Raw genomic sequence first — 24268 nt, 5'->3', positions numbered from 1 at the left:
GACACAATGTGGCATGCTTACAGCAGACCCAGCAGGGGCAGTGGCTTGCGTGAAAGGTATATAGACTGGGCCTGCCTCTATGGTATGCATAGTAACTCCCCAAATTAACCTGAACTCTCCAGTCTCTGAATATGCAAATACAGGTTTACAGTTTCTAATTTAAAGAACATTTATAAAATCAAAAATGTTTCTGAGGGCAATAAATTGTGAAATCCAATCCTATAAAAACTATCTTGATCTATTGTAATATATAGGCATGCCTTGAAGGTATTGTGGGTTTGGTTTCAGATCACTGCAATAAAGCAAATACTACAATACAGGGAGTCACACATTTTTTTTGGTTTCCCAGTGCATATAAAAGTTATGTTTACACTCTACTGTAGTCTGTCAAATGTGCAATAGCATTATGTCTAAAAATACAATGAAAAGAACTTAATTAAAAAATTCTTTATGGTGGTTGAGGTGGGAGGACTGCTTATGGCCAGGAATTTGAGACCAGCCTGGACAACACGGCAAGACTGTTTCTACAAAAAAACAAAGTTAGCCAGGCGTGGTGGTGTGTGCCTGTAGTCCCAGCTACTTGGGAGGCGGAGGCAGGAGGATGACTTGAGCCCAGGAGCTCAAGGTTGCAGTGAGCAATGATTGAGCCACTGTACTCCCAGCCTAGGTGACAGAGCAAGATCCTATCTCAAAAAAAAAAAACCAAAAAAAACCCCCAAAACCCAAAACCCAAACAAAAAACCAACCAAACAAACAAAAAACCTAAAATGTTATGGTTAAAAAATGCTAACCATCATCTGAGCCTTTAGGCAGTCAACCTTTCTGCTGGTGGAGGGTCTGGCCTTGATGTTGATGGCTGCTGACTGGTCACGGTGATTCCTAAAGGTTGGGGTAGCTGTGGCAATTTCCTAAAATAGGACAATGAAGTTTCCTACATCGATTGACTTGTCCTTTTACAAAAGATTTATCTGTAACATGCAATGCTGTTTGATAGCATTTTACCCATAATGGAACTTCTTTCAAAATTGTACTCAACCCTCTCAAACCCGGCCACTGCTTTATCAACTGTTTGTGTAATATTCTAAATCCTATGTTGTCATTTCAAAAATGTTCACAGCATCTTCACCAGGAGCAGATTTCATCTCAAGAAGCCACTTTCTTTGCTCATCCATATGAAGCAACTCATCTGCTCAAGTTTTATCATGAGAGTGCAGCAATTCAGTCACATTTCGGGCTCCACTCTAATTTTAGTTCTCTTGCTATTTCTACCACACCCATAGTTACTTCTTCCACTGAAGTCTTGAACTCGTCAAAGTCATCTATGGGGGTTGGAATCTTCTTCCAAGTTCCTGTTAATGTTGATATTTTGACCTTCTCCCATGAATCATGAATGTTCTTAGTGTCATCTAGAGTGGTGAATCATTTCCAGAAGATTTTCATTCTACTTTGCCCAGATCTATCAGAGGAATCACTATCTATGGCAGCTAGAGCCTTACAAAATGTTATTTCTTAAACAGTAAGACTTGGAAGTTAAAATTATTCCTTGATCCATGGGCTGCAAAATGGATGTGTTAACAAGCATGAAAACAACATGAATCTCCTTGCACATTTCCATCAGAGCTCTTGGGTGACCAGGTACATTGTCAAAGAACAGTAATATTTTGAAAGGAATCTTTTTTTCTGAGCAGTAGGTCTTAACATTGGGTTTAAAGTGTTCAGTGAACCATGCTGTAAACAGGTGTGCTGTCATCTAGGCATTTAGAGGACAGAGTAGATTTAATTCTTCAGGGCTCTAGGATCTTTTGAATGGTAAATGAGTATTAGCTTCAACTTAAAGTCACCAGCTACATTAGCCCCGAACAAGAGATTCAGTCTGTCCTTTCAAACTTCGTCTTCTCCTTTCTAGCTATAAATGGCCTCTTCTTCCAATAAAAGGCTGTTTCACTTACATTGAAAATCTGTTGTATAGTGTAGCCACCTTCATCAATGATCTTAGCTAGAGCTTCCGGATAACTTGCTGCAGCTTCTACATTAGCACTTGCTGCTTCACCTTGTACTTTTATGTTACGGAGACAGCTTCTTTCCTTAACATATTAACTGTCATGAGAGTTGTATTTAACTCACTCTAGTTTTGACCCCGGGGCCATGTGAAGCATATATAAAAATCTTGTTACAATTATTACTGACAATTTAATTCTAAAAATGTGGATTAAATGAATAGAAGTTCATAAATTTCATTTTTCTATTTATATTTACCTTTAAATTACACTCAGTTTCTATTTTTGTAACAAAACACTGTGGCCCCAAGTAAAAGTTCTCTCTCACCCTTCACAGAATTGAACAGAGCTAGGGCCTTGCTCTGGATTAGGCTTTGGCTTAAGGGAAAGTTGTGGCTGGTTGGCTCTATCCAGACCACCCACTTTCTCCAAGTCAGCAACAAGGCTGTTTGGCTTTCTTATCTTTTGTGTGTTCACTGGAGTAGCACTTTGAATTTCCTTCAAGAACTTTTCTTTTACATTCACAACTTGGCTAACTGCTGCAAGAGGCCTAGCTTTCTGCCTATCTCAGCTTTTGACATGCTTTTCTCACTAAGCTTAATCATTTCTAGCTTTTAAATTAAAGGGAGAGATATGCGACTCTTGCTTTCACTAGAACACTTAGACACCACTGTAGAGTTATTAATTGGCCTAATTTCAATCCTGTTGTGTCTCAGGAAATGGGGAGGCCTGAGAGGGGAAGAAATGGAGGAATGGCTGGTTGATAGGATGATCAGAACAGATACAACATTTATTCAGTCTTATATGGGCACAGTTTGTGGTGCTCCCCCAAACAATGACAACAGCAACAGCAAAGATCACTGATTACAGACCACCATAACAGACATAATGAGGAAAAGTTTGAAATATTGTGAGAATTATCCAAATGTGACAGAGACATGAAGTGAGCACATGCTAATGGAAAAATGGTGCCAACAGACTTGCTTGTTGCTAAAAACCTTCACTTTGTAAAAGATCCAATTATTTGTGAAGTACCATAAAGCGAAATGCAATAAAATGAGGTATGCCAATACTTATGCACTTGGTCTATTAAATCTCCTGATTCAGTAACATGAAGGGCAAAAATGGGGGGCTCTTACAATCCTCATTTCCTTATAAGCACACAAACAAAAAATTATGATTTAAAAAGAAGCTAACCTTACTGCTGGCCATGAGCTATATATTAGGCCTTTTCCCCTTCATAGTGTCTCCTTTAATCCTCATTTACAGAGTTAGATTAAGAAAATAGGGCCGGGCGCGGTGGCTCACGCCTGTAATCCTAGCACTCTGGGAGGCCGAGGTGGGCGGATCGTTTGAGCTCAGGAGTTCGAGACCAGCCTGAGCAAGAGCGAGACCCCATCTCTACTAAAAATAGAAAGAAATTATATGGACAGCTAAAAATATATATAGAAAAAATTAGCCGGGCATGGTGGTGCATGCCTGTAGTCCCAGCTACTCGGGAGGCTGAGACAGGAGGATCGCTTGAGCCCAGGAGTTTGAGGTTGCTGTGAGCTGGGCTGACGCCACGGCACTCACTCTAGCCTGGGCAACAGAGTGAGACTCTGTCTCAAAAAAAAAAAAAAAAACAAAAAAAAGAAAATATGGTTAACTGTCTTAAGATTATACAGCTAGTAAGTGATATAAACAGGACTCAACCCAAGTGCTAAATATTTCCCAAGTACCTGCTCTTTCCACTCAAATTTTGAACTGCATACTGCCTAGACCCAGCAGCAGCACAAAACATTAAATAGCATTAAACAGTAAAGTGCCCAATGACTCTATTTTAATTACTGGGAAAGATAAGCTCTTTAGCTCTCAATAACTGATCACTTATTCAGCCAGTAAGAGTTGTAAAATACATAGCTCTGTTAATAAAGTATTTCTGTTCTTCACATGGTGTTGTTAACAACAGCCTTTCTATAAGAGTTGGCTTTCAGTTTAGAAAATCTAGTAATTAAAAATCCAAAATTAGTGGGAGGGCTGGACTCTCCCATGTCTTTTAGGCCACTGCATATTTCAATAAGCCCAGTAAAGAAAAAGAATCATTAACTCAAGAGGAATGTGTCTTATTCCAGTTCCCTCTAGGGCAGTTCAGTAGTTAGTTTCACCCCAGTGAATACTGACTACAAGGAAAGAAGGAAACAAACAAAAAAGATTTTTTTCAATCACATTTACTAGCTCACATAAATATCTGAAAACAAATCCATCTGTCTTCCCTTTGTTTCCTTGGCACAATTTATCCTAGTTCTTAATAAACAAATTACCATAAATATCTATAAGGGGAAAATGAATTTTAAAACATTAAAGAGAGGTTAATAAATAGTCAAACATGTCAACCACTGTAAGAACTACCTATTTTCTTTAAGATTAAGCCATTGATTTACAATATTTATTAAAATAAATCTCACCTTTAAAAATAAGGTTAATTTACAACTTGATTTCAACTTGGTTTTTTTTGATAGCACTTCAATTTTTACATTAAAAATTGTAAAACTTCAACTGAAGAACAAATAAAACACTCAGACACAAGTTTATACTTTAAAATTTCTCTCAACTTCAACAAATAAAGAATGACTATGTATCAATTTATGTCAGTCCTGTGGTCCACAATACATTTTCCATTTAAAACATTTTTAGTTGTTCTTCCGTACTGCACGGATAGCTCCTAGTGGGAATTAGTATATAGTCTGTTCTTGACGAAGACAACACTGGACAGATGTTGCCTGATGCCTGGGTAATGCTGAATGTGACAAAACCAGCGAGACACATTAAGATATTTCTCCTTTTCTTGAACTGTCAGGTCAACCTAAGTAGAGATTAAAAACATACACATACAACAGAGACATTACATAAGCACAACTATTAATATCACTTAAGTAGGAGATTGAAATTAAAAACAAAAACAACATAAAAAAACCCCACCTAGCTGTTCTCAAAAGCCAACATATTTAGATAGGAGTAAGAGTTTAAGCTCCTTGGAAAAGCAATCCATTTGTTTAATGCTTTTATGTTCAGTTCAAAACCAGCTGTACTTACTTTCTTAGGGAAATACCAAGTTTTCAACAAACACAAAATTTACATTAACAAGGATTTTGAGGCCCAAAGAGTTTGCTTTTTACTTCATTGGAAAGAAAGACTAAGATATGGTACTTTCTCTGATATATTTTAGCAAACCTAAAAAAGGGAGACATTGGCAGCTCACACAGTCAACAAGGGAACACCACCATGTAAAACTCAAATATATCTATATTAATATATAAATATAAATTTATGTGTGTGTATATATAAATATATGTAAAAACTGCTGGTTATACATATGTAGACTACTGCTGCCTTTCTACTCAACTCTAAGGACAAACCTCACTCAAGAAGACAATGATCCATTTCAAGTGATTATTGCTAAATAAAAGAAGGGGGGGCTATTTACAGGGGCACACAAGATGAAGAGACTGGGTAAATACATGAGACCAAAGATCTTCTGAATTCTGTTTGCAGTAAAGCTGAATTCTATGGTTGAGTGGAGACAGCATTCATATAATTTACTGTCAAGCTTTAAGAATGCCTAAAGATTTGGTTAGAGAGATGTAATAAAAAATACAGGGCTTTACCATTTCACTGTGCTCAAATTCCAAAGCAGGTGACTCAAGGACTTATCAGGTAAAGAGAAGGCCATTGGGCAGTAGCTTGCAGCCATGACCCCATGCGTGGGTAGTGTAGTTCCTTCTTTTGTTAAGTCACATTTATGTAACAGATATTACAAATCTCCGTAACACTGACAGCACTGTTAACACCAAGAAAAAGACTCAGTCACCCCAGGAGTGGTTCAAAGCCATCGGGGTCTGCTTGTTGGGAGGCACTTTAAGTGCGATGGATGTCCTAGGCTTTTCTGAATTTAGCAAATACTTGTCCTGCAGGCAAATATTCTGTTAAGTTTCCAGATCAGTGAAGATGAAGGAAAAATCACTCTAGTATGCAATAATTGTTTAATATTACAGAATGTAAAAGAATATTAATAAAATTCAAAAGGAGACAAAATTTTCTCAATAAATGTTTAATTGAACTCATATTTGTTAGCTCAGTTTGCTAAAATTGTTAGTAGTGACAGTCTCACTGCTTTTGTTTCATAAAAATTTAAGTTTCAGGGTTTAATGATACACACTGAAGTCCTACACACAAGCTGCTATAGCAAATTATAAAAATACATTCATGTCATTTAAGGGTGTATAAAGTGGTGTCTGGTTATCAGAAAGATGTTACTACGACAGTTTCACCCACAACACAGTCAGTCCTTCATGGAGATAAATAATATATCAGTCAAGAAAACTGGTCAAGAATGTCTTTTTTAATGTAAAAGTTTTAATTTTTGGTAAAAGAGAATTCATGGTTTCACATGTAAGTATTACATTATTCCTAACTGTTAGGTTCAACTGAAAGGAGCACCTGTCTGGTGTGTTTTCACAGGAGGCAATCATTTGGGGGAATAAACTGAGTATCAGTGTATATTTCAAAATATTTTGTAAAAGAGCTTTTGGTTCTTTTTCTAAATCTTTACCATACGTAAACTTCAACAATGACTTCAGAAATCACTAAGATTTTTTAAAAGCTCAACCAGTAATAAACATAGCTGCACACCTAACAGGAAATGCTAGTGAGTTTTCTTACCAAGAATGAATGACTGAAAGAATAAATTCAAAATCAACTTGAGCAAACCTCTTTACTGATAGTTACAGCAAATAGAAGTAACAAGTTTTACTCCAATTTGGTTTCATGTCAGCTGCTGAAATATATGATTCAAATCTGATCTCTTTCTTACAATTTTAATCTTTTCAGAGCTCTTTTTAAAATGCCTCCATTCAGCCACTTTGTATAATGCTATTTTTCAGAATGAACTAAAAGATTTCTAAACAAAGTACTAATGCCTGTTTGATTCATGTTCAAGTTGTTCAACCATATTTTGAACCAGGTAGAAAGGGCAACGGATATTTAATATTTATATTCCAGAATAGCATATGCTGTCACCGAGGACTAGTATGTTTTTACCAGGTCTATTATTTAAACCAATAATATAATAACATATAGCACATGGGAAAATAAACATTATCCAACTTAAAAACTTCACATTTGGAGTCTCTAGTATAAGGATTATGAACAGACCTACAGTACAAAATAATTTTTATTCTAAGAGCTTAGAAGCTCTTTAGAAAGCTTCTAACATTTCCTAATTTATTCTAACAATTTTTAACTAGATGATCTATTTTGCAATATTTTCGGATGCTCTATTTTAGAGAATGTCAATTTATTCATTTGCCCTCAGAAATTTTCTGCCAGAAATACACAAAGTTTTTCCAAAAGAGTCAGGTTACCACTTTCACCTCTTTTTACAGTTCAAACTTTGGAACTTATTCCTTAGAGTCTGAGATAATTATGACAGATCTAGATTTGTTACCTCTGCTACTTCTGTGGTAGCCATTCTATATATAAACTTACTCTTAACAAACAAAAGAACAGACTTTCCCTCTCACCAAATTCACAGTTTTTCAGAACATTTTTGATGAGATCCCCTGGGCTATTTCACTTATAACATTTGTTTCCATCACCCTTTTCTAGCTAAAGTTCTTTTACCTCTCTTAGACAGGAAACACAATGCAATTGTTCTAGTTCCCATTTCCTGCTTCATATTGGTCTACATGCCAGTGTGTCTACAGTGGTGCTTGGCCCTTTATGGCCTAATCCTTCCCTTTTATTTATACTGGCACTCTATAATTACTTTGAACTTTAAAGCCAAACAGATAATATTCTGAATCACTAATTTTCCATGAAGTCATGTGAGAAACACTTTAAGTGACCCATTCCAGATCAGGGTGAAATGCTGTCTTGTTACCTTTCCAACTGGCACCATGCTGCCTTTGGGACATTCTTTATGGCCAATGTTCTTGGACTGTTTTGCAGCTATTTCTTTTACTTTTCCTTTCCTTATAAAAGAATCACGTACCTCCACTGGTACTTCAAACTTCAGAACAAATGTATTCCAGCTGATAACAATCTTATAGTCAAGCAGCACATAACATTACAAAGGATTTTAATAATCTTGAGTAACAGTCTGTTCACAGGGACTACTATCTACTAGTGAAATCACTTTAAGAAAGCAGTGAGTCACTGGTGTTATAATAAACAGCCACACTAAGGGTCAGTTTAACAAAGGAAGTGTGACAAAATATTCCTCAAAGGGAATTAAGATAGACCAGATCTTAGAACAACTCAGCCACAACCAAAACTGGGCTCACAATGAAACAAAATACAGTTGGATTATTTGATGACTAGAAGGTTCCTTGACTGCTGTTTTGTACACTGAGCTGATTACAAATTAAGTATTGAATAACATGAACAAAAAAAATAAGGAATGCATGAAGGCAAAAATAAATATATTGCCAAAGCGAACCAAGCACAAGAACCTGATGAATATGAGCAGGTAGCCAATATGGACTTCACATCTACCCTCCTCGAATTTAATACCTCGCAATCATTTTTTCCTCACCTGTGTATATTTACACCCAGCTTAACAGGGATGTCATTTAAAACCACAGTGTAATTCTGTCATTGTGTAGGTCTTAGTCTGTGAGAACTGTTCCTTGAGAAGGTGTTTATTTCTGATTACTTTGCCTGCACTTGCACTAGAGTGGGAGAGATGCTTTGACTGATGGTATGAACCCAAAGGGAAGGTCAGAGTGATTTACATATTATTCAACTCATTTTGTTTTGAAAAAGACAAGCATAATATCTTTAATCATTATATCCTAGTCACTATAAAGTGGATATACAGTCCAAAATAGGAAATATAAATAGTTACAGACTATTAAATACTATCAATGCAATCATAGTTTTAACATGCAGAATTGAATGAAACATTTCTAACCTGCCTAAAAACCAAATGCCCTCCCCAGGGCACCTAGACTCATAATTAAATAACTTTGCAGCTGCTGCTGTGAATATTTTGCATTATAGAATTATGATGTTGTTCACTCAGCCTATGAAGAAATCCCACAAAAGCTGTCTCCTTTTCCTTTCAGGGTATTTTCCTTCCCTACTGTGTGACCTGCATAAGCCAGAAGAGAGGAAAATGTAAATATACGCTAGTTTGCAAGAGTTACATTTCATTATTGCCCTTTTTGAAAAATTAGATGGGAGAAATGCTCTCCTTCTTAATGACAGCTTGAAGCCACAGGAAGCCAGATCTTGTGAGTCTTGACAGACATTTGCTAGCCTGCTGGTAGTCATCACATAGAAGATGACATATGACATTTCTCCTAGTATGAAGCTTTAAAAAGTTAAATAATGTCAAAACATAAGTCACATTTAAATGTGTTTAAAAAATGCCAACACGTTTGTGACTGTTTTCAGTGAGAGTTGTTCCTGCACCCTCTGTAAGGCAGCCATGCTCGCAGCGGCACAGGCCCACTCAAATCAAGCATGGACGCCCCAAGTCAAAAGAACCGTAGTTTGCCACCAGGAGAGAGATGCTTAGATACCTAACAGCAAATCCTCTTTACCTTGGAGGCTTTTTTCATTTTGAAATGAGGTAAGTTGTGCCGAGTCATCATTCTAAATTCAAAAAGCTACTAAAATATACTGAACCTAGAATGGAATAAAAAGAGGCTGGTGTGATCAATGTATTTCAGCTCTAATTAAACTTTCTTCACACTTAAATAAAATTACTTTGATTTAATTATATTGCAGTAGATAATTAAAAATTGTATTTTGTTTCTTTTTTTTTTTTAGGCAAGCACAAAAATAAGGTTTATTGAGGAAAGATAGGATTACAGGGTGAGAGCAAGATATAGGTTTACAGAACATGGTACATATGTCACAGATGATGACTGGACCCATTGTCACAGCCAGGCAGGCAAAAGGAAGGGCAAAGAGAGCTTGGCTATGCTCTGCAGTTTTATTTTATAATGTCTGGATAGGGACCTCCCTTGTGCTTCAGGTCACCATGGCATCACTTTGGACAGCTGGAGTCACATGACCTAAACCCTAACTACACATGTGGGTTCTAGGTCACTTTCCGGACTTTATGGTACCCATGTGACTGGGCCCATAGAGAGTCCTCTGCATTCTTTTGCAGCTGGCAGAAAAGTTTAAAAAAATTATATTTTCACTATAAAGATATACAACCTAAAATAGGAACTATAGATAGGTATAGATTGATAAATATTACTAATTTTCATAAGCATTTAGCTGTACAAGGCACTGTGCTAAGAGCCGGGAGGGGACAAAAGAGAAACAGGACATGATCCTCTCTGGTCCCCTTATTTTATTTAATTGAGTCATATTCCTTGTAAGTACAGGGAACATTAGTTCCACTTCACTCCTATTGTACCTGCATAATTATTAATGGGCCTCCTTTCACAGTCAAAAGTGTTGTTTTGGATGAAAAATCAATCATAAGGTCTTCCTATTTATAAGCAACATTTGTAGTCAAACTTATAAGCTTTCTAAAACAATGAAAATTGCCTTGGATATAGCCAAGGCCATAAAAATCTGCAGATATTTTTCTGACAATTTCATGATTCTACATCCTACTTTATCTGCCTCATTAATTGGTAACAGAATACTCTGACCAGAGATTAGCACTGGATTCCATTTTCTCTAATTCATTGTTTTCATGTAAAACAGTTTTATTTCTTCAAAGATATTAACAGTTCCTTGAAAATAGTTTTAGACATCTTTTGCGTCCCTCTCAATTATTGTACAGTGGGCACATAAGCCTACTAGTATAGTAGGCTTTCAATATGTAATTTAAAATTTATGATAATCAAGTTTTACACTAACCTAAGGATCATACTAGGTCATTACAATAATAATGTTATAGAACTTAACACAATCACTGAGGGATCTTTGAGGAATAATTCTTAATAAAGTTAAGTAAATCCAAATTGAAGGATTATAGCTTGAGGGGAGGACTAAGAATAACTGTATCATACATTATCATCATACATTATCATAGCATTTTGGGGGAAGGAAGCTACATGTTTTTAATTACTAAGGAATCCACTTCTATAATTGTCACGTCCAGGCTGAGTTAACAGCAACAAGTTCTGGAGGTAACTACATCCCACTCTGCATTTTCTGGTTTGAATCTCAGTCTTCTCTCTCTTGACCTCAAGTGAAAAACCCAGGCTCATGAGGCCTCAATCCCTATTCGCCTGTTCCTGCCAAATGGCAAAGCTGATCATGTAGGAGGTTTTTTCAGAGGAGAAAACGACTTTGTCTTCCCAAAAGACAAACCCTCCACCTTGCTTTATGAGGCAGATAGCAGCCCCAAACCACAGACAGGTCGGGGCCTGCGCAGGCCTCAACTATTACGGTATTTTATAGTTTACAAAGGGCTTCACACATTAAGACACTTCAGTCAGAAGATCTAGTGTGGCCCTTCCAAAAACTGAACACTGTGCCTTCATGTAAATCACTCAACCTTCCTTAGCATCAGTTTCCTTCTCAGTAAAAGGAGGATAATAACACTAGTCCTTTCTCCTTCACAATTATGAGGTATAATGAGAAAATATGTAAGAAACTCCTTGAAAAGTATACAGAAATATGTTAAAAAATTTATTTAGTGTTTACCGAGGGCCAACTATATAGATGTGCCAGGAATTATGTAGAACAGTGGTATTACAAATACGAATTACTACAATCTCAAGTGGATTATAATTTAGAAAGAGAGATTTTCAAAAAAGAATTACAGTACAAAGTGAAATAAGCTGGAACTGAGGTCATCTATGAGGTACAAGCAGAAACAGAGGAAGGAGCACTTCAATATGCTTTAGGAGCCCACCAGGGCTTCACCCCAGGGATCAGTGCTGGAACTGAGCGACACTTGATGAAATGCAAATGAATTTGGGAGGAAGATAAGGGCTGGGACCAGGTAGCAAGAAAATCGGCAACACAAGGACACTGAGTAGAAAGAGCATGGCATCCAGGAGGCTCTAGGGGTATGTTACAGCTGGGAGAGAACAAGAAAGAGGCTAGCAACCGTGGCAGGAGTCAGACGAAGGGTCTCCCAGGCTGACAAATTTTACTCTGTAGGGAATGAGGAGCTACTTAACTATCTTGAGAAAGAAAAAGACATGGCCATGAGAAGACTGCTCCAGTGGCCACTAGTCTCATCTCTTACAGTCCATCTTCTTTAGATGAACAGATTATGAATTCTGGATTAGGGCTGTGTCATCCAGGATCGCAGGCAGAGACACATGTGAGAGGCATCCAGGAAGTGGCAATCAGGACCCAGTTGACTGGATGCATGAGGTGCTGAATACAGAAAGACGTATGAGCTCTTTTTTTCCACAGGGGATAGATGGGTGTGGGGGTGATGGGGAGGTGAGCGGAGTTTTAGACGGAGAAACAGATGTAAGAAAGCATGAACTCTGCAGCCAAACCACCTGGTTTCTAGACCTGGTTCCACCACTTACTTGATCTCAAAGAAGACATTTGGCCTCCCTATTCCTCAGTTATCTCATCTGTAAAAGGGGGCTATGATAAGAATAGTGCCCACCTCATAGGGCTGTTACTAGGATTAAATGAGTCAACATTTATACAGCATAAGGACCAGTGCCAAGAACACAATGAGTGCTATATAAATGTCTGTAAATAAATTTAACATGGGATATAATTTAAAATAAAGAGACTGACCAGATAGATAGTGGAAAATATTGAAGATAGAAGAAAGGAAATAAAATTTGGTACAAGATCCAGAAATAGGGTAGGAGGTGTAGAAGGGAGTTGAAGTAAGAGGCTGGATGAATAGATTAACCCAGGAAAAAAGCAAGGTGATCCTTTCTGAGCCAGAAAAAGGAGACAAGATGGTGGACGCAGGTGGGCTGGAAGATGAAGAGATTCAAACAGCCTCCACTTTCTAGCTGAAAGAAGGAAGGAGGAAGGCTCTGTGACAATGACGGAAGACAAAGGACCAGAGAGAGGGACGGAGCTTGATGAAAAATGGTAAAAGTCTGGAAGAATCCCTCGGAGAACGGAGAGGGCTGATCAGTACTAGAGGCCAGCTGCAATTGGATAGTAAGAACTTTTAGTGGCAGCAATCTGTAGTTTTGTGATTTCTCTGATAGAGCTCAGCTTGGCTACAGGAATGAAGACGCTCATTTGGACTGGCCAAGACCTACAGGGAAAGGGTGGTGACTGTAGAACAGAGCAAAGGAGCTGCAGATGCTAACAAGAGGACATAGCTGAGGTTACGCAAAAGGGGGTCTTGATTGGGTGGGGAAGACAGTATACAGATTTGGAACGAGGGGAGTCATATTACGTCAGATAGGGATGAGGGATTAAGAGACTAAAAGAGTGCAAATAAGAGGCTGCACAGAAGATGGGGCACTAGGTCTAGAATTAAGGTCTAGAGGTAGAATGGTATGAATGTGGGGTCTAGGGCACGATGATAAAATCCAGAAGGTGGCCAGAGAAGTCACTGTTGGAAAAAAGCAGTAGCAAAGGCCGAAAATCAAGCAGGTCAAAAAAAGTTTTGGCCCCTCCAAAAAGCAGGAAGCAACTATGATAAATGGGTACAGAAAAGGCATTTCAGTATAAGATACCTTGTCTAACAAGAATTCCTTTCATTTTTATTTGATACGTTGAAAATGTAAATTTGATTTAAATTTAAGACAAATTAAAAAAAAATCATCCTAAAGATTACAGAAAAAAAGCCAATGACTATTCAAATACTCACTATAAAGCGATGAAGTCCATAGTACAATAGGATATCTGCTAAAGTAAAGTTATATCCTGTAAGGTAGACTTTATCTTCAAGATATGAATTAAGATCCTAGAAAAAACAAATAAATAAAACATTAATTTAAAAAACAGTAATAATAAAGCTAACTACCATATCATATGGTACGCTACTAGAAAACAAAATACTGACATTTAATAAATTTAATCCTTGATATTAATAAAAACGGATTCAAAATTACAAAGCATACACCAATCATCTCATTTTTAAAAAATAGGATGAACATTATTAGTCTTATTTTAAAGAAGAAAACATTAGAAAATGATATTCAAAGTGCTATCTATGGTCATTTCAGCGTCCAGTTTTTTGTTCTGGGAAACATTTTGCAAATCATGCACATTACATTTATTTTTTCCATTAAAATATTAATGGAAAATTTCTATCTCTTCAGAGAATTCTAAGAAATTCTATAACCGTGAAACATTTCCCCATTTTCCCTTCCTTCCCATCCTGGCAACCACTCTTCTACTTTGTTTCTGTGAATTCACTGAGCATAAGGTTCATCCATGTTGTAGCGTGTCAGAATCTCCTTTCTTTATAAGGCTGAATGATATCCCATTGTATGTACGGACCACATTTTCTTTATCCATAAATCTGTCCATAGACACTTGGGTTGTTTCCACCTCTTGGCTATTGTGAATAATTCTGCTATGAAAATGAATGTACAAATACCTCTTCAAAACCATGCTTTGAATTCTTTTGGGTATATACCCAGAAGTGAAACTGCTGAATCATATGGTAATTCTATTACTTTTTTGAGGAACTGCGATTCTGTTTTCCATAGCACTTGCACATTTTACACTCCCACCAATAACACACAAGGGTTACAATTTCTCTATATCCTCTCCAACATTTGTTATTTTCTGGCTTTTTTTTTTTTTTTTTTTTCCAGTAGTAGCCATCTTAACAGGTGTGAAGTGACATCTCAACTGTGAGTTTGATTTGCATTTCCCTAATGATTCATATGTTTCTTGGCCATTTACATATCTTCTTTGGAGAAATGTTTACTCAAGTCTTTTGCCCATTTTTTAATCAGGTTATTAGTTTTCTTTTTGAGTTGTAGGAGTTCTTTATATATTCTGAATATTAACCCCCTATTAGGTATATGAGTTGCAAACATTTTCTCCCACTCTGTGGGTTGCCTTTTCACTCTGTTGATCATTTCTTTTGATATACAGAAATTTTAAATTTTGATGTAGTTTGTAGTCCAATTTATCTATTTTTACTTTTGTTAGAGGTACTGTCTGACAGACCTACATGAATACAGCAGTTTTCTGACAGGAAAAAGTTTTGCCCTCTTAAAATTAACACCTAATTTAGCAGAACAGGAATTTACATTAATTTATATTCAATTAAATGAGACAACAGATTGATATAACCTTCAGAGGAAGGTTTTATAAATAAGTTATATGAGCTATTATTAGATATTCTCAGAGGCTTCTCTAAAGATATGAAAGACAGCTCAGTGGCCAACAGCATTTATTCTGGAAGAATTCCTTAAACTATAGGGAAAGCATTGTGTTCTGATTCTCAAATCATATCTGTCATAGTCTCTTTGGGCTACTATAACAGAATATATAGACTGGGTGGCTTATAAACAACAGAAATTTATTTCTCACAGGTCTGGAGACTGGAAGTCCAAGACCAAGGCTCTGGCAGATGCAGTGTCTGGTGAGGGCTCACTTCCTGGTTCACAGTCAACTGTCTTTTCACTTGGTGGAAGGGGTGAGGTCTCTCTCAGGCCTCTTTTATAAAAGCACTAATTTCGTTCATGAAGGCTCCATGTCTGGGACCTAATCACCTCCCCAAACCATCACCTTGCAGGGTTAGAATTTTAACATATGAATTTTGGGAGGACACAAACATTCAGACCATAGCAACATCCCACAGCGTCTGGCACAGTAATCAATAAATGTTTGCTGAATCGAATTTAATTGCTTTGAGTTTGTCCACAGACTCAACATGATATATGCTGAACGTGAACACTATGAGGATAAAGACCTTTATGGTGATCCACTTATACTTAATGAACAGTAAATGTATTTTCTCTTCCTTATGATTTTCATTGAAAAACAGTCATTTTCAAAATGGTATATGAATACAGACTCCTAGAGGTCACATTCCAGATGACAAAATAAAGGAATGTGGACACAAATGAGGAGACAGGTGTGGAAGAAATCAAAATTTGGGTGGGAGGGTAGAATATATTGGTATATTATGGAATACCACTTAAATTTTATGGTAATCTGTTGATTGGAGATGGTTTCTCTCCAAATATCTTCAAAGGAATGAACTTTGACAGAATATAAAAAATAAATACATCTTCATGTAATTTTAAAAAGCATTTAAAGAAAGAGCTGAAACAATTTAACATTGTTTTGTATATTTTCTAAAAATAGAATCTATATCCATGTTTTAGTTATAAACACTCTTAAAAATGTAGTTTTAATAAACTATGATTCGGTATTTTCCTGATTACTGACGTAAATAAAATTTTTCCTACCAAAAAACAGAATTTCACACATTCTAACTAACTATTCAGAGCAGGAAACTAATTAATGTGTGTTGTTCACATTTCCTTTTTTTTTTTTGTTTTACAAGTCTTTTTGATGCTATTGCCAAACTTGTTAAAAAATATTTTCCCTATAGTTCCACCTAATTTTCTTTTTTCTCCCAACTATTATTAAACTTTCTAATAATATAGAAAAGTTGAAAAAAACAGTACAGGAAGCAACTATATACCCTCCATCTAGATTCATCAAACGTATTTTGCACTGTCTGCTTTTTGAAATGATATGCTACCTTATTTATGAGGCATTAAAATTTAGAATTTTGGTTTTAGCACTGAAATGTAACTTTGCCAAATAAGAATTAAACCTTTTCATAAAATCCTAAGAGCAAAAGTTTTAAAATAATAAAAAAGATACACAGCTCCGTACAAACCTGGGCAAAGAATACATACAAGTAAATTTTTAAAAATAGTAAAAATGGACCAGGAGTGGTGGTGGCTCACGCCTGTAATCCCAGCACTTTGGCAGGCCAGGAGTTTGAGATCAGCCTGGGCAACACAGTCAGACTGCAACACTACAAAAAATTTAAAAAAAAAATTAACCAGGTGTGGTGGTGTGCATCTATAGTCCCAGCTACTCAGGTGGCTGAGGCAGGAGGATCATTTGAACTTGGGAGTTCAAGGTTGCAGTGAGCTATGACTGTGCCACTGCACTCCAGCCTGGGTGACAGAGAGGAAACCTGTCTCAAAAATATAAATAGGCTAATAAGTGCTATGAAAAATGCCATACCACTAATAATTCTGTAGAAAAAAACTGTAAACAAGGAAATTATTTTGGTAATGAAATGGGGTAGTGAAGGAGAAAAAGGTAATACCCATGTTAGTTTTGTGGAAGTGGCCACTTTGATGTACTCTAATAGTGTACTTTTCTGGAGGGCAAATGAGCAACAGAGCCTTAAAATTACATAACTTTTAGCCTAGCAATTTCCCTTGTAGGAATTTAGCCTGAGGAAATAAGTGGGAATATGTTCAAATACTTAGCAACAATCTAGTAACTACCCAGGGATAGACAATTTAAGTTGTGGTACAATTACAGTTGATCCTCGAACAACTCAGGTTTCAACTGTGCAGGTCCAGTTACACACGAATATTCTTCTGCCTCTGCCACCCCTGAGACAGCAAGACCAATCCCTCCTCTTCCTCCTCCTCAGCCTACGCAATGTGAAGACTATAAGGATGAAGATCTTTATGATGATCCATTTCCACTTAATAAACTGTAAATTTATTTTCTCTTCCTTAAGATTTTTTAATAACATTCTTTCTCTAGCTTACTTTATTTGTAACAATACAGTATATAACACATAACATATAAAATGTATTGATTGACTGTTTATATTATTGGTAAGGCTTGCAGTCAATAGTAGGCTATTAGCAATGAAGTTTTGGGGGAGTCAAAAGTTATATGTGGATTTTTAACTGCTCAGGGGGTTAGTGCCCCTAACCCCACATTGTTCAGGGGTCAACTGCATAAGAGAGAACACGAGCAGTTTATTACAAGGAGAGTGTAGGTAAATACTTATTGACATAAAAAGATGTTCACAACACATTTTCATTGAGCAAAAAAACAGGTTACTGTGTCCAGTAGATGCCCATTTTTAAAATAAAATACAAACATATATATGAAAAGAAAAAAAACATGGAAAGAACAAAAAATGGGTTTAATAAATATCTGATGACTGAACATAAGCATGCTTAACAGTTCTCTCTTGTTGGTGGGACTATGGATGTTTCAAGTGTATTCTATTTGCCTATTTGTACTTCCTAAATTTCTATAATATTTACTGCCTTTAAAATAAATTAACAATGCTGTCTTGAAATAGCAAAATTGCAAAACAAAACAGAAAACCACCCTTTTCTCATTTGCACTCATAAGGCCAAAAATCACACTGCAGTCCATTCTACATACATTTGTCTCCCCGACTAGTCTGAGCTCTGTAAGGGCAGAAACCATCTAATGCATCACTAGCCCTTGGCACGTTGCAGGTGCAAATGAGCAAACTGCTATAGAGCAAGGAAGAAAACCCAAATCACCCAGCTGCACATACACTACATTTCAAAAACAGGAAAAATCTTAAGTCAGAGTCTCTCAATTAAATATCTAATATCTCAGATATAATGCTTTGGGAATTACTTCCACGCTTCCAAAACCAAATTTATTAATATAACTTTTGAAACTATAAACCCAATTCATTGAAATCCTGTTCATATCTTTCAGAATTAAGTACTTTATTACTATCCTTTCCTTTGGAAAATTATAAAAGATGGTTATATTCACTTTTTATTTGCCTAAAATCTCACATTCACTTTGAGGAAGATATGCCTGGTTCCCTCTGGAAATGCTGTGGAGCATGGTAGGGGCACAACAGAGGGGTCCCTACAAGTAATCTGTGCAGATATTGAGAATGAACGGTTTATCGCGACAGACCTATAAAGGATCAAGGCCTGAAACTGACTTTCTACCAGTTCTCTTGATGAAATCTACCAAAAGTACAGTTTAAACCATTTTCCCCAAAGTGATAAAGGAAAAACTTCTTTACACAACTTGAGGAGTTATAAAAAAAGTATATAATTTAATAATTATAAATTATTTATTTCATTATATAAAAATGGAAATAAAATTAAGAAACAGAAGGGACCCCTGCAATGATGTGGTTGTCTGAATGATCTCTATGTTCCCCTTCACATTTAATGCTTTTATAAAATTTTTCAAAATCTATTTTTATATAAATAAATTAACAAAAGTAATTTGGAATGTTTTCATTTGTGGTGACTCTGGAGCCATATTCAGTTTATATTTTATATCAATAGATTCTTTTATTCTAATTTGACACCTTTGGAAAGAAAATGCAAATCTTAAAGCAATGGTTCTTGAGGGAGAGAAAGTTGGGCTTTCTCAGATCAACTGGACAGATTTTTCAAACTATAACCCTCAAAGATTCTCATTCCCTCTTGCCTGAGAAAATACTTTATCCCTTAGAGAATCAGGGCTGCTAAGTAGGGCATGACATTAAAAAAACGTCATACAAAACTCTAATCGCTGACTGACAAGTGTTATGAAGGAAAAGCAGCTATCACATTAAAGAAGTCATACAAAACTATAATTACTGACTATGGCAAGTGTTATGAAAGAAAAGCACAGGGTGCTGGGACTGCACATAGGACTAGGAACCTCAGCTAGCTGAGAGAGCAGTAGTCAAGAAATTTCCAAGGCAACGGTATCTGAACTGAGATCTGAAGGGGAAGCATTAGGAGGCAGTATAGTCAGTTCCAGGTGGAAGTAATAACAGGTACAAACTACTGAGGCAGAAGGAAAGAGGTAAAGAAGACCAACAGCTTTTGAATCTCAGGGGAAAGAGATTTCTGCTTAGCGTATTTCAGCATTTCAGCCTATATATATTAATACAAAGAGAAGTCACAATACCTTCAACAGAGTGCGGAGATCATCTTTATTGGAGTGTCTGTCTACTTGGGTGACCCTGTATTCTAACCATTGCTGAACTATTGCTTTTTCTTCTGCAGTACTCCCCAGCAAATATTCTTTGTTGGCTTGCTTGACTAGATGGGCTGCTATAGTAATCAATCCTGTTAGACTTGGACCATTGTTTGTTTGGAGAACTGGAATCTTAAAAAGAAAAAAAAGTTCTTCAGATAAATTTAAAAAACAAAGACCATATCATGACTGTAATTTCTAAGTAATCGCTAAATCCCTCAACTATTTTTTCAAATACTCTAGGATTTTACACAAAGATACGAAATCACATACAAATGAAAGTCAAGAAAATAGGAGTTATATAATGTACAATTTGATTAACAGATACTTGATGAAACTGGTAATAACATTGTAAAAATGAGTATGATGTTACTATAATAATTTATAATTGTGTATGTACAATATGAGAAAATGGAAACCCTAATTATACTGTATTAATTTCAATCAATCAAGATCACCTATACTTTATTTTAGTAAAGTGAACATACTTGAATAAACATGACTTTTTATGTTTCCCCTATTACTACAGCAATACAGGTCAGATTTACTTGCTTATAAGAAATTGCCAATTAATTTAAACTTTCTTGATACAAAATTAAGCAGAAAGCATAAGAAATTTAAAAGAAAATCGAACGTGTTGTTCAATGGGAAGACTGTCCAAATATAAATAACAAGTACACAATCTAAATGACCTAAGGAAACAAAAAAATCATTTTCTTCAAAAGACTGCTGCTCTTTTCAGCCATGAAATAGTATCTTGTACTCTTACACTGATTTATACTTTGCAGGGCACTTTCATACTCACTTCTATATCAACAGGACTCAGTCAAGTATATAGGGAGATTAACTTTCTACAGACAGATTCAAAGGTTACTTTCTAAAAGGTAAAGAAGGTAACTAAAGGCACTTTCCACTTCCCATTCACCATTTAGCTCCCTGAATTCTCATTTTTGTCTTCACACTCAAATGAAACCACCAACCTCTAAGGTCACCAATAACTTCCTTTTAAAAAAACGTATCAAAAGAAAATAATATGAAACTCTCTGGGAGTGCTGATAATGTTCCTATTCCTTGACTGGGTAGTTACCTGGGTGTGTTCACTTTGTGGTAACATCAAGATTTGTGTACTTTTCTGAATGGATGTTATATTTGTAAAGAAAAAAAAAGAAATAAAAATGTCTCACGATTACTGTGTATGTGTGTGTGCGTGAGACAATTAACTCTAAAGAGAATTATCTGTAAAAATAAATTATCCACAACCCCACCATACTAACTAAAAAAATTCCCAGTTACCTTCTCATCTAATCATTACATCTTCTAAGAAATGGTAAGCAATATCATCCTCATTTGACAGACAAAGAAACCAAGTCACTTGGTTAGTAATAGAGTCAGAGTTTGAATAAAGTACCATTGGCTTGAAAGTCCATTCCCTTTCCTCTACACACCCTAAAGTATTATATATAAATCTTATGTAGTTGCAAACATGGGACACACTATTTTTGCATTCATCTTAGGGTTCCATAGTCTTCAAAGTAATCACCTTTACTGGCTGCATAAGTAATACAGTCATGTGCCGTCAATGACTGACTGACTGCATATAAGGCAGTGGTCCCATAAGATTATAATATTGTATTTTTACCTTACCTTTTCTATGTTTACATACACAAATACTATTGTGTTACAATTGCCTAAAGTATTCAGTATAGCAATATGCTGTACAAGTTTATAGGCTAGGAACAAGACTATCATATAGCCTACTACAGACCTAGCAGGCTGCATCACTGAGGCCTGTGTTAAGTACATTCTATAATGTTTGCATAAGGACAAAATTGCTGACAATGCATTTCTCAGAACATATCCCTGTCATTAAGTGACACATGATTGTGTTTCAGTGTGCCAATGTACTATAATTTAATGAACCTTTCTCCTAGAGATGGATTTCCGAGCTACTTTCAATTTTTAATTATTATTGGTAATGTTGGCCGGGCGCGGTGGCTCACGCCTGTAATCCTAGCACTCTGGGAGGCCGAGGCGGGTGGATCGCTCAAGGTCAGGAGTTCGAGACCAGCCTGAGCAAGAGCGAGACCCCGTCTCCACTAAAAAAAAAAATAGAAAGAAATTATTTGGCCAACTAAAATATATATAGAAAAAAATTAGCCGGGCATGGTGGCGCATGCCTGTAGTCCCAGCTACTAGGGAGGCTGAGACAGGAGGATCCCTTGAGCTCAGGAGTTTGAGGTTGCTGTGAGCTAGGCTGATGCCACGGCACTCACTCTAGCCTGGGCAACAAAGCAAGACTCTGTCTCAAAAAAAAAAAAAAAAAAAAAAAAATTATTATTATTGGTAATGTTGCACATGATGCCTTATTGCTGGCTCCCTGCTGTCAGTTGTCTTCCTCCCAAATGGCTGATCCTATCACATAACTTCATCCCTTTCCCCATACACATAAACAGAAACTTTTGAAAAATAGCTGCCCATTACTAAAATGTTTTAATGAAAAAAAATTTAAAACTATCCTCTGAACTCCAAAGGCCTCACAGTTGGGCCTCAAACTATAATTCCGGGTTGACCTTGCGTTGCATCACTCCACATACTGGTTTCCTTATTGCCCCAGACTTCCCAGTCTTTCATAATTTTATTGGTTTTATACATCTTTGAAAGCCTAATCCCTTAAATACCAGCTTTTCTGTGAAGCTTATAAGTCCATTTCAAAAGTCAGAATTAAATTCCTCTTCCACACTCCTCAACAATTATTTTCCTCCATTAGTACATATTCTGTTGGGCTTTAAATTGTTGATGGCTGTTTCTTACACTAGATAATACTTGTATCTTGGCAGTGTTTCCTAAAAAATAGAAACCAAACTAAAGAGTACCAGCTGGAGGGACAAAATCAGCATGTGGGGGCAGAGGAAAAACCAAAAGCAGGCCACTTTGGCTACAATGCCTATTCTGCCACTAATCACATGGCTGATCTTAGGCAAGTCGCTTTTCCCTTCTAGGCTTCAGAATAACTTATGTTAAAAACTACAATACTACTACTTTCAAGACAAGATTTTAACATGGACCAAATGAAGAACAGAAAAAATTAAAGACAAAAACCAAACTTTGGCTGGGCGTGGTGGCTCACGCCTGTAATCCTAGCACAGTGGGAGGCCGAGAATGGAGGATCGCTTGGGGTCAGGAGTTGGAGACCCCGCCTCTACTAAAAATAGAAAAATTAGCCGGGCTTGGTGGCGCACACCTCTAGTCCCGGCTACTAGGGAGGCTGAAGCAGGAGAATCGCTTGAGCTCAGGAGTTTGAGGTTGCTGTGAGCTTAGGCTGATGCCACGGCACTCTAGCCCAGGTGACAGAGGGAGGCTCCGTCTCAAAAAAACCAAAACAAACAAAAAAAGTCGTCTGGAAAAAATCTCAAAGGGGCAAAAAAGTGTATGTCCAAAGTAGTCTTCCTACAACTATTTTCTTCCTCTAATACATTCTCTCCATTGCAAACAACGATCCTTATAAAACAAACATTTTTCAATGCCCTGGGAAATCTGAGTTCTTATACCTCACCAAGTCAATCTCATACCGTGTAACTTTCCCTCATTCTCTGAGCGTCGCACACTTAATTTGATATCCCAAGGCCTCAGAAAAACCTTCCCTGAGTCCAACAGATTGCGTTAAGGCCACTTATGTGTTCTCTCGGCCATCTACTCTCTGACGTGGCATTCTTCACTACTATAATTTAAATAGCTGCAACGTCTGTCCACCCGGCCAAAAAGCAAGCTTCCTGAGGGGAGGCAGGGTGCTCACCTTAACCACCACTGTATTACCTAGGCCTAGTACAGTGCTACCTGGCACCCTATTAACTCTCAGAGTCGCTTCGTAATAACTGAATGAAAGGTGCAATTATTGTAAATACAGTCACTGAACGCAAATGCAGGGCCTCCAGGTCAGTCTATTTAGGAGGTCTTTGAGGGCTCTACCGCAACTCGTTTTCCCACAATAGGATGATGACAATTTCCCAGCAGGTAAAGTTCAGGCCGAGCCCGACCTGAGCAGATGCCCCCTCCTCCCCCCAGGAGCTAGGGCTACAGGGGCGGAGGCCCAGAGGCGCCATCTGGCTCCGCGGCGCAGACACGTGGAGAGCTGGGAAAAGCCGCATCCTCACTGCATCCTGCAGGCCCGGTCCTGCTTGGGCTCAGCAGGCCCCGCTCCCGTCCGTCTTTTCCCCTCCATGCCGCCCCAACTTCTCACCTGGCGGTCGCCGTGAGCACTATATTTATTCCCTTTACTCAGCCCCAGCGATTTTTCCAGCAGGGTTAACTCCGCAGCCGCCGCCATCTTCCGGCTGTAGCTCCTGGCAGGGGCAGGACCGGGGCAGCAAAGACCTCCTGCGTTG

General features: G+C 37.2%; 1 protein-coding gene across 1 annotated transcript; it reads right to left on the bottom strand.

Moving 5' to 3' along the window:
- Positions 1-3635: 3635 nt before the first annotated feature.
- EEF1E1 (eukaryotic translation elongation factor 1 epsilon 1) lies at positions 3636-24233 on the bottom strand. Its single transcript, XM_069493294.1, has 4 exons — positions 24124-24233; positions 19818-20018; positions 13765-13860; positions 3636-4842 (listed from the first exon to the last, which is right to left on the bottom strand). Exons 1-4 carry the CDS (start codon positions 24208-24210, stop codon positions 4702-4704), a joined length of 525 nt encoding a protein of 174 aa, XP_069349395.1. The 5' UTR covers positions 24211-24233; the 3' UTR covers positions 3636-4701.
- Positions 24234-24268: the final 35 nt, after the last annotated feature.

Source organism: Eulemur rufifrons, chromosome 18 (genome assembly GCF_041146395.1).
Source record: "Eulemur rufifrons isolate Redbay chromosome 18, OSU_ERuf_1, whole genome shotgun sequence".
NCBI lineage: Eukaryota > Metazoa > Chordata > Mammalia > Primates > Lemuridae > Eulemur > Eulemur rufifrons.
The sequence above is the reverse complement of the archived record's forward strand: the minus strand, read 5'-3'. Positions and strand labels throughout refer to the sequence as shown.